This window comes from Cyprinodon variegatus, unplaced genomic scaffold (assembly GCF_000732505.1).
Source record: "Cyprinodon variegatus isolate N-32 unplaced genomic scaffold, C_variegatus-1.0 Scaffold2, whole genome shotgun sequence".
Classification (NCBI taxonomy): Eukaryota; Metazoa; Chordata; class Actinopteri; order Cyprinodontiformes; family Cyprinodontidae; genus Cyprinodon; species Cyprinodon variegatus.
The window spans coordinates 2,590,652-2,602,526 of record NW_015150455.1 but is presented as its reverse complement, the minus strand read 5'-3'; the positions used below and the strand labels follow the sequence as shown (position 1 = coordinate 2,602,526).

Sequence of the window (11,875 nt, the reverse complement as noted above, 5' to 3'; positions counted from 1 at the left end):
CTGCAGACTTTGTTCCTACTCTTGTCCTGATAGGCCAGTGTGTTGTGCAGGGATTCCAGAGATAATTTCATTCTTCTGAAATTTAAGGATTTATTTCTGCTGTCATGTCCTTATTCTCTTCTTTCTCTCCTCTGCCTGATTAGATATTTCATGGTTTTGAAACTAAAGATTAATACAACCACCCTAAAGAAGATTTTTTACTAAATAAATCTAGGTGAAACTAAAATGTTTAAATATTACCACTTGAGGATTTCTGGATAGAGCATATGGACAGAGAAAAGTATTTTATTTTTTTATCTTAAATGCAAAATTTCTATGTATTTGATATAATAACCGCTCCAAGTGGGTTTTTGTTAGCTAGAGGCATGTTTCAAAGTCTCAATACTTCAGTTAATGATTAATCGAATACTAAAATAGTTGATTATTTCAATAATCGATTAATCACGATTAAACCTAGTTTGAACAATATTAAAATGTCTTGTTTTATGTTCTTTAAATATAGGTTGTTATATACTCTCAATCTTGTCAATCATCTGTTATAAATGTTAAAATGTTTTAAAATGACCAAATCCGACTTTTTTTTTAAGTATTTTTTTATTGTACAACTTTACAATCAAATTTTGTACAAATGCTGTTAACAAAAAAATGCAGTTCAGGCTACGAGGAGAAATGTTTATAGGGGGCTGAAAACAAAAACTATCCTCCATGCAGCCGGAGCAAGTATATATGCTGCTGATGATGATTTCAGGGGTTTTAGGTGGGTCCTCAATGCTTCATCCTACTAACCTCACCATGTGTAAAAGTACACCATGATAGGAAGGAGTTGCATTCAGGTTACCATAGTCTGATCCAGATTAAGATTACGCACTGATGGGGAAACAAAAATCCATTCGGACTGTTGTAGTGATGACGAAGTAGGAAATTTGTTCATTTGATGTTTGGTCCAGGTCCAACGTGTTAAGAAACCGAGATGCAGGGTCAGATGTCTTCCGGTGGGGCTTAAGAGCGGGTGTACTTCCCCCAGATGTGAAGCATGAAGACTGAAGCAATAAACAGAAGGCTCATCACCAGCACAGGAACAGGGCCGCTGTCAAAACAATGAGACACTGATTAAAAACCAGATTAACACAAATCTCATCACTTCCAGCATCTCTGATTTTATTGATGAGATTTGGAAACTAGGAGGGGCTCTCATCTCTGAAGGAGGCTCTGAGAGCAAGCAGGGGTGGAGCGCAGGAGCACATTGCTAAGTAGCAGCATTGCCATGCCAACCTTCTTCAGCGCCGCCCCTCCTTCTCCCCTGTCAGAAGGCTGTAATTGAGTTGACCTTTCATAGAGGATCCTTTAATGAAGCTTTGAGGCTGGCGTCTAATGCAGGAACAAACACACACTCAATATACACCACTGTATGGCGAGCCTGCCCTCCTTCGACTGGTGGAGAGACGTACTCAATAACAACCACGGCACCATTGATCAGCCACGACTGTTTATAACCAGGAGACAGGATGCCTGTGCTAATACCAGAGCTGGGGATTGAGCAGACTGTAACTTTGAGGATCAGAGTTTTCCTCGCATCCTCTATGCGACAAACAACTGTATGCATGCAGATGATCCTAAGCCCAAACTCATCATTCGTTTTAGCGTAGAGTCACGTCTGCTCAATTTCCTACCATTTAAGATCTCAAGAGTCGGAAATTCTGAAGATTAGCACCTCTAAGTGAAATATGCTGAAATGTCAGAGACTAAACAGGCAAGTACATAAAACCATTACTTTCATATCAGGTGTTGTTTCGTTTGTTTTTTTATTAGCGGTACTCACACTTTAAGGCCTGGCGAGTCTTCAGTGTAGAAGCGCCACATGCCGCCCGTGCCAGCAGATCCTGTGGTCCTGCCACCGCTGCGTGTTCCGCTGCTGGTAGCTTTTCTATAGAGGACATTAAAAAAATAAATAAAAATCACAACTTAAAATGACCTAAAACTGAAAATAAAGGTCACAAAACACACTTTCAGAGCAGAAATTAAATCAGTGTTAAACAAAGAACACAGCAATATCTCTGAAAAACTGATCCAAACCAAAATGATACAGATACGAATTACACTCCGGCCTCATTCATTGGCATTTAAAAACCATTACAGTAAACAGAAAAAATGTTAAACACTATCAGAATTTAATCTTAACACAACTAGGGAGCAGACTGATTCATGGCTGCTTTGTTTGTGGACAGATTAAACAGAGGTTAATGAGGTAATGAAGAGGATTGGTGGTTACGGGTAATGATGAGAGAGAAGCCACAGTGAGCCTTATGATTACACTCTGATTAAGTCCACACAACAACATTCATTCTTCTTAATCGATGAGGTGCACACCACAACAAACTATTTGAAACCTGCCACTTTCTAACAGTAACTACAAGAAAAAAAGATCTATGGGGATTATTTCCCACAAGAAATACTAGAAATAGGTACAAGCTAAGTAAGAGCTTATTTCAAGTTTTGGTTTTATGATCAATAAGAATGTCTAAAAGGAAAAACAGTTCTACTCATCCTTCCAAAAAACTTAAGTCACCTAATTTTATATTTGGTGATAAAATTAAAGCGAAAAGATACGTGTCCAAAAAAAAAAAAAAAAAATGCATCTATCTAGACATCTGACTGCATGTCTCACTGTTCTGTGACAAACCCAGATTTGACAGCAAAAATGTCTTTGTTTCTTCTCCACAATAAGAAATCATCAGGTTTAATATTTCTAAGAACAGCAGAATACACTCCAACAGCAACAATGTATTTTTTTATTCAAATAAACCACCCACATTGTTTTTCACCATATGACCTGAGCTCCATCAATGAAATCTTGTTTTTGGATCCTGCTTTGCAGCCTAACCAGCCAATCTGGATCAGCCTTTAAAAAATCCTGTATCGGTCAAACTCTAAGATGTAATATAATGTGTAACAATTATTACTTTATGTCTCTGGACTTGAAAGGAACAATAAACAATATATTGCTGTACTGGAATGAATTTATATAGACCAAATAAGACTACTATGTGCATACACAGGGCTCACCCCCAAGTCCTGCAAAGTGCCTTGAAGATATTTGTTATGTATAGACATTATATGCAGAAAATTAACATAAGTAAGCATATTATTATTATCACCTGAACTGTTTGGAATAGAATAATAACTGGATATATTATGGTATGAATTTTTTCATGCCAATAACATATTCATCCAGTAGAATTTGAGTTGGACTGTTGTTGGACAGTGCATACCCTGTGTATGTCCATGTTCAGTTTATTTTTAATATTGGCCAATATGTTGTTTTTAAAAGCTCACATATCAGTCAGGCTCTACCCCTACCCCTTCAACCAGTCTGCTACAGTTAAATAACTGACAATCCTGCGCTACATCACTATCACATGTACAAACAAATACCACATGGCCTAGTTTAAATGATATTCCATCCATCCATCTTCTTCCACTTATGCTAGGTCGGGTTTCAGGGATAGCAGCTTCAGTAGGGAGCTCCAGATGTCCCTCTCCCCAGCCACTTCGGCCAGCTCCTCAGGGGGAATCCCAGGGCGCTCCCGGGCCAGCTGAGAATCATAGTCCCTCCAGGGTGTCCTAGGTCTCCCCCTGGGCCTCCTCCCTGTGGGACGTGCTTGGAACGCCTCACCAGGGAGGCGTCCAGGAGGTATCCTAATCAGATGCCCGAGCAACGCCAACTGGCTCCTCTCGACGTGGAGGAGCAGCGGCTCTACTCTGAGTCTGCCCCGGATGACTCAGCCCCTCACCCTATCTCTAAGGGAGAGCACAGACACACTACGGAGAAAACTCATTTCAGCCGCTTGTATCCAGCTAAATGATATTAAGTTAGAATTTACCAATGCAAGTGAGTACTGTTATGCAGATTTATTGTGCATCCAAATAAGTTTCCACTTGGATGCACAATTGCTATTGTTTTATATATATTTATTTATTTATATATTTAAGAACACAATAAAATTCACCCCCACCAAAACATAGGAGGACTTGGCTATTAAGCATAGGCCATTTCTTGGAAACAGGGTCTGGCCATGCTTGCGGATTGCTGGAGAAAAAAAATGAGTTACGTTTTCTACAACTGCTCCCCAAGAGAATGGGTTAAATGCAGAGGTAAATTTCTCCAACGTGAGATCAATAAAGTTCAATTATTATTATTTTTGGAAGCAGATCCTTTGTTTGGATGCCTGTCCTTGAGCAGGGACCACGTTATTTCGGCATTTATCCAAGGGCCCAAGCCAATTTTTATGTAAAACGTCTAAAAACAAAACTATTTAATCTGGTTCCCTGTGAAAATCCTGTTATCCTTGTATCTTATTTTTTAAACCCCGGAGTTTAACAATAATGGATGACTTCACTTCAAATTTATACCTTACACCAACCCTTTATGATAGTTACCACAAAACAGGAAAGGGAAATTAAGAATCAAATCATTTCAATTATTTGCGTCATTTTACAAAAATCTAAATAGATTACATACCTTTGTCTGACTGTTGAGCCTGCAGCCCGAGGAGCCACTGTTTTACTGGGGGAACGGCTCGATGCCCCAACATTAGTTGCACTTGCTGCTGGTCCAGGCTGACAAAAAAAACAAAAACAAAAAAAAACATTATTCAAGTAAAATATATCCTCTTTCTATCCATTTATTATGCCAATTACGGCCTCATAATCTAAACAAGTGCAAACCCTTTAACATTTTTTATGTCATATTTATGCATAGGACTGCATGCTTTTTTCTAAAGCAGAGAATAAAAGAAACAGAAACAGATGCAGAAAAATTCAAAGTCATTCATAGACAAACAAATGCAATAATTATAATAATGCTTACAAAAATATGATGGTAACAATATACAACCACAAATGCTAAACGCTATAACAGAAAAAGATCATATGCGAATTAAACTGTAAATATTAGTTTATTTTTATCCTTATCTTGATTTCTAAATGGCACAATTAGAAAAACAGGGCATCATTCTGGACGTTGGTATTTAAGGGATACATTTAGGGATCTAGTATTGGGAGATAGCAGGGTTTAGTTTAAACATACAATAACAGAAACAAATCTAAACTCAGCTGTATGCATTGGATGACACATTACCCTTTCAATCATAATAGCATTTTAGATCCATGTGTAAAAATTAACGGGTTACATTTAGGTATAGGCCGAAGCGTTAAATAATAAAATAGCTCTCAACATCAGTCGTTGTTGAATAATTCTATATGTATATATTTATAGAATTTGATTTAGTACTTTTTTCGTGATAAAAAAAAAGTATGGAAAATAAATCTCAGAGAAATGGCCACGTCCTCAGCTAACTGGTTAACTACAAAACGGTTACTGGCAATAAATGAATGTAAAGAGGCTAGTTAGCCAACAAAAGCACATCAGAAAGATCAGATGAAAAGGAGAAATTTACCATTTTGTTTTATGTTTCCTGATGCGGGTCTAAAGGCAGATCGTCTCCAGAACCTGAAGTCCACGTCAGAAAATAGTAGACTGTAGATATATTGGTCAAAACTTCAAAAGAAAGCCTATAAGCTGACGTTCGTCTAAAAGGGACACGATGCTAAATTCAGGACCAGAGCTAGTGACCGAGCAGATGCCTGAATCACTGAATGCATCCAGTACAAATTGAAGTACTGAATCGTTCTCTTAAATCGTTTCATGTCCCATATTTATGGTGTAAAATAAAAAAACAAAATTTTTCTTGATAAAAAAAGAATGCCAGATATTGAGCAACCATTTTTTTTGTAAGGCAAACTTCTGGTTCGCCTTTGCTGTGAGAGAGACGTGTCTCTTAATTGTCCGGTTAAGGAAACTAACGCCATTGTGGGTCAAACCGGAACCTCGAATGGATTCAGAACAGTAGTGGATAAGAACCAAAATGGCGGCCAAGCGTTGCTGTTTCGTTATAGTGGTGATCAGGCGAACTTAATCGATGGTTTCCAAACCTAAAGAAGGTAGTGGAGAAACTGAGAGGTAAACATAGCTGTATTTTATACTTAATTGGAGGTGGCTTGTTTTTTTCTTCAATATTAACAACTCTAGACAGATTTTTGAGGTTGAAGAAATTTTTTCTTGCTTCATCTCATATTGACAGTTAGAATTTAGCCCAACTTTCTCTGAAACAAGCTTTTCGTCATTCAGTCTGTATTCTGGCTTTCACTTCTTATAAAATAATTACCATGCGGGGTTTTTACATGACACACTGTTTAAATATGCAGCTAACGGGTGTTTGTATACATAAATGATTTTGTTTTTACAGTTTCTTTTAGATTATTTGTACATTACACAAAAGTTGCCACCCTGACTTTTTTGTTCCTGTTTACTTTGAAATATTCCTTTAGTGTGATGCATAGACATATGTCCTTCTGTAAATGATGTACAGGATGCCTCGGGTGGTGTTTCTCCATCCGGATCTTGGTATTGGAGGTGCAGAGCGGCTGGTGGTTGATGCTGCTGTTGCCTTGAAGTCTCAAGGATGCAGTGTTCAGATCTGGACGGCCCATTATGATCCAAAACACTGCTTCTCAGAGACCCTGGACCCAGATCTTCCAGTGGTATGTTAAAACCCAGCTCATAATGTAAAGGTATTAGGGTCAGCCTGTCAAATCATGACTAATCAGTTATTGTCATGAACTAATTTAGTCATTAGATAATCATTATTTGAAGAAGACAGACTCTAAAGCATGCTATTTGCTGAAAGAGAAACCCACTAAGTGCCAAAATGCAAAGAAAATGCATTTCCACTTAAGAACTCTTTATGTCTTGTAGTTTTTTACTTTACATGGTTAACATTCTGGAAAAATAAATCTCATATTAAGCACATTTCGCTTTTGCTGTCAAGGTGTGACATGACATTAGACATAATGGCAGCATAATGCTGTGGGGTTCGTATGCTACCAGGGCTACTCTTTATTGCACATAGTGGAAAATGATCAAGTGGGAAGGCTACCTCCTGATTCTTCTGCTTTACCTGAGATCAAGAGAGATGCAGGTTGGTGCTCCGATTTAATAATGATGCCCCAACCTCATTACAGCTGGCTTTTAAATGGATTAAGCAGGCTAAAAATAATGTTGAATTGGCTTGACCTCAACCTTACTGAAAACATATGCATCATGTCTGAAAGTTAGGAGGTAGTTTGACCCATCCCCTCCTACCAGGCTTTAATTTTGCAGATAGTATATTGTTGAAACAACTAAATTATGTTTGATGAGATATTATTAGTAGTTTTAATGTCTTTTAAAATGTCACTAAAATTGTAAAATCGAAGCCAAAACTGACTGACACCATGACAGCAAGTGTATGTAGACTGACATGACAAAAAAAACAGTGTAAAGATTTGGATTCTAGACACTGAATGTCCAAGATTGTCTCATAAATTGTTATATACATGTCATTTTATTAAAGGTGTGTGTGGGTGACTGGTTACCCACCAGTGTGTTTGGCTACCTGCATGCTCTGTGTGCATATCTTCGGATGATCTATGTAGCCTTCTACCTGGTCTTCCTCAGTGGTTTGGAGTATGATGTCATCTTCTGTGATCAGGTGAGTTAATAATCGGAATCCTTTTAGCCATCCTTTTAGTGACTGATAACTAACTCAGAGTTTTGCAATAGTTAAAAACTATTATATCTTCAGTGTTACTTCAGATTCTTGTAGCTTATTCTCCTATAATTAGACATTTATTATATTATTAATATATATTATTTAAGTAATTTCCCTCTGGGATTATTAAAGTATTTCTGATTCTGATTTATGTTTTTTTTTAAACAACAGATGAATATTTATCTATTTATTTTGTTGTCCTTAGGTATCGGTGTGTATACCTGTGCTGCGTTTCTCCCGACACAGGAAAAAGGTCCTATTCTACTGTCATTTTCCAGACCAACTACTGACCCAAAGGAAGTCTGCCCTAAAGAAGCTCTACAGAGCTCCCATCGACTGGCTAGAAGAACGGACAACTGGCATGGCTGATATGGTAATTAAGATTATACAACTCAACAAAATCTTTTTTCCAAACCTTGGAAAACACTCCTGGTTTAACACAGAATATTCCAAAGATCCTAACTGTAGAATAAAATAGTGTAACGATTAGCAAGCTCAACCTGAAACCTAAAGTCAGCCATAGAAGGCTCCAACCATATGCTGTTTAGATAGTAGGGCGACTTTTTGTCTGAAATTTAGGTCGATACACTCAAAGAAAATACCCTGGTGAAAACCCCGTTATCTGATTTTGTTTTATATATATATAAAGTTTCATATCTCTACATCTTGTTCGCTTGTTTTATCTTACAATCACAAATATCTCTGTTTGGATTATGGGTGGCAAACCACCTAAAAGTATCTTAAAGCTGTGCACTGAAAAAGAAGTTAACGGATTGTTTTCTGAAAAAATATTCATGCAAATACAGCTGTTCTTAGTGATTTTATTGGTAATATCAAAATATCAGGATGTCAAAAAACCTGCAATGTTTGTTTGTTCTTCCTTTAAATGATTTAGTCAGATTGCATGGAGAGAATCTCTAAACAACAGTTTTCAAGTATTTACAAGTTCTCAATCAGATGAAGGTCTGGACCCCGACACTTGCCATATTTTTTTGTTTTAACAATTCTTTAAAATTTTTAAAGTTTTTGGGAAGTTGTTTTGTTGGAAGGTCAACCTCTGTCAAAATCTCATGAACATGATATCTCCAGGGATTACCTGTATCTAGCTCCAGCTATGTTTTTATAAACTCTTAGAAGCTTAATACTGCCACCACCATCTTTTACTCTTTTAGATACTGTTTTTAAAGTGATGTGCAGTAATAGCTTTTTCAACCAAACTAAGCATTTTTCATGTTTTTAACACTTTCTTGCATACGTATACTGTGTTTCCTAAACGTCTGAGAACTGGACTTTGTTTGGTTTTCTTCTTGCAACTTGTCTAAAAATCAGAGTTGGGGAAGATTCTCCCACCAGATTTCTGGAGCTTATCCAGAGTTACCATGGGTTACCATGCTGCTTCTTTGAATGATTCCCAAACCTCTGTAGAAAAGAGTTTTGCAGGCATGAAGTTCTCCACAACTTTGTTCCTTGAACTCTCTGCCATGAGCCCTGGTCTTCATAATGCTGTCTGTTTCTCAAAAGAACCTCTAAGGTCTTCACAGTAGCAGCATTTATCCTGATAGTTAATCTCAATTTACTGAACAGTTTACTTCTGAAACAAATTGCTTCTTTTTTACTGAAGTTTATTTAGTGGTACCAAAGTAGAGGGGGATGAAAACAAATGTCTTAAAAAGGAATTTGTGTATCATTTTTCCTTTCACTTCTTGATTAAGTGTGTTTTTGTTTTTTCGTTGGTCTATCATGTGAAATCTCAATAAAGAAGTTAGTTTGAGACTTATATTTTGTATATTTTAAGATGATGTTTTAGGCTGATAGTTGAATTGTTGTGTAAACTCAGGAACTTGTCTAAGCTCTTAAAAGTGATGTCAGTCCTTAGGCTGAAGGTCAAAGCGAACTTCAGCAGATATGTTATATGAATATGATTCTTCTTGATTTTATTTTATTTTTTTCTTCAGATTTTGGTGAACAGCCAGTTCACTGCAGGCATCTTCAGAGAGACTTTCCGCAGTCTAAACCAAGTCCAGACAGATGTCCTCTATCCATCCCTCAACACTCATACCTTTGATCAGTTGTCCACGGATACCCAGGGCCTGCAGGGGCTGCTTCCTGAGGGAATTTCCCACTTGTTTCTGTCTCTAAACCGATATGAGAGGAAGAAGAACTTAGGTCTTGCTCTGGAGGCTCTGGCAGTCCTGAGATGCAGCCTCACACCAGCCCAGAGAGCAGGAGTTCACCTGGTGGTCGCCGGCGGCTACGATGACCGCGTTACTGAGAACGTGCAACATTACACAGAGCTAAATGAGCTGGCTGAGCAGCTCCACTTAAAGGACTGCGTCACCTTTATGCGCTCTCCCTCTGATTCAATGAAAGTAGCACTGCTGCAAACGTGCAGCGCGGTGCTTTACACCCCCAGCAGAGAACATTTTGGGATTGTTCCTGTAGAAGCCATGTACTGCAGCTGTCCAGTTATTGCAGTGAACTCTGGAGGTCCCCTGGAGAGCGTGGCAGACGGGGAGACGGGCTTCCTCTGTGAGCCCACGGCCGAGGCCTTTTCTAAGGCCATGAAAAGGCTCATAGAGGACACACGCCTCCGCAGGGACATGGGACAAGCTGGGAGAAGGAGGGTAGAGGAGAAGTTCTCTCTTCAGGCCTTTTCAGACCAGCTGTATGGGTATATAATCCGACTGAGCGAGTGATGGGAAGGGAGGAGGAAAACCCTTGAAATGTGAAAATGAAGAACTGCCAGATGTAAATTACTGTTCATAACTTTTTTTTTGTTTATACACTATTTACAAAAAAATAAGTGTCCAGTGTTTTTTGAAAATTTCAGACATTTTTTTTGTTCAGTCCCTTCAAATTTAAATGTTAAGATACTTAATTCAATGAACAGCGTGTATCATGACTATGACTTGATAGAAAATTAGCAATAAAAACAACCAAAGTCTAGTTTAAAGTCTCTAGTTTAAAAGATTACTGGAAGGGGAACAAAATAGAGCTGCTTGAAACTTTTGCACAGGGCTGTGTGTGTATATGTGAACAGAGCTCAGTGAGTATTATTAGTACTTAGAGGGCAATTAATCAGCCTTTCCCATGAGAGGTTGCTGAGAGGCGAGAAAAGGATGGAATCTTTGTACCAATTAAAAAAATGAGACATTAGTTTACCTGTCCTGTTACTGCAAAAATACCACCTTTTTGTGTCTGTACATCTGAAACTGTGGAAAGGGTGCTGCAACGTGGCAACCAGGAGCCTGGGAAATGAGTCTCCAACGAGGATCATTTGTTAGCTTAAAATGTTTTGGCCTGTTTGTGTTTTTTTTTCTTCATGTTTTGTTTTTGTCTTTTCTGTGATGTAGAAGAGGAACGCAGCCATCTCTGCATGCCATCAGGCAGCGTACAAACTCAGATCGATATGGTGGATGTTTTCTGCTGCATCCTGTCTGTTCAAACCTTTGTTCCCCCTTCTGTAGCTGCCTAAAGGGTTATTAGAAAATGATGGAGCATTGGGCTTTATTAGAGGTCTGATGGGCAGTGTGCCTGGTCTTGGGTCATTATCAATGGGGAGAATAGCAGAAGGTCATTGTGTCTCCGTGATGGCCTCCTCTGGCTTCCCACTGTATAGAAATGCTCCTATTGACGTTCTGGAACTCTTAATAAACAAGAAGACACATAGTTTTCCCCCCCATCTCTTATGAGTCCCTCTTTTGTTGATGCGTTTGTTGGCCTCTAATAGACTTGTGTAAGGATTTTGTGGGCGAGCAGGATGCTGCAGATACATTGTTAATGCCGTAAATAAAACATTCCAAGAGGAAAACAGCAGCTAGAAAGTTTTATTATTTTCTTCGCTAATGACTGGGGGTTCAACAAAACATGAAAGCTCCTAACTTTAGGATTCCATTCTTTGTTTCATTATCACTTCCAGAGTCTTTGTTGTGTTTAAATGGGCATCATTCTTATTCTTAAAGGGAATCAAATAAAAGAAGAGTAAAATTGAGATGCCTTTAATATATTGTCATTATTAAAACAAAGCACATTGCAATTTTTTTTCACATTGCGAAAAATTGTTGAATTAATAAATAAAAACTAATAGAAAAGGGTCCTATTTCTTCTCTAGAAATTGTAAAACCTTTGAACTATAAATTTACTTAATGGCATAATACTATGGGGTAGAACAACAGTGCCACAATTTAATAAAATGCATGTTAAATATGTCAGTTAATTAGAGTTAT

General features: G+C 38.0%; 2 protein-coding genes across 2 annotated transcripts; one reads left to right on the top strand and one right to left on the bottom strand.

The window, feature by feature from the left end:
- Nucleotides 1-575: 575 nt before the first annotated feature.
- Nucleotides 576-5,641, bottom strand: sec61b (Sec61 translocon beta subunit). The gene is made up of 4 exons (XM_015399888.1): nt 5,457-5,641; nt 4,520-4,617; nt 1,820-1,924; nt 576-1,087 (listed from the first exon to the last, which is right to left on the bottom strand). Exons 1-4 carry the CDS (start codon nt 5,457-5,459, stop codon nt 1,000-1,002), a joined length of 294 nt encoding a protein of 97 aa, XP_015255374.1. The 5' UTR covers nt 5,460-5,641; the 3' UTR covers nt 576-999.
- Nucleotides 5,642-5,880: 239 nt separating this feature from the next.
- On the top strand, nt 5,881-11,686 carry alg2 (ALG2, alpha-1,3/1,6-mannosyltransferase). Its single transcript, XM_015402412.1, has 5 exons — nt 5,881-6,019; nt 6,429-6,600; nt 7,452-7,589; nt 7,855-8,022; nt 9,605-11,686. Exons 1-5 carry the CDS (start codon nt 5,979-5,981, stop codon nt 10,343-10,345), a joined length of 1,260 nt encoding a protein of 419 aa, XP_015257898.1. The 5' UTR covers nt 5,881-5,978; the 3' UTR covers nt 10,346-11,686.
- Nucleotides 11,687-11,875: the final 189 nt, after the last annotated feature.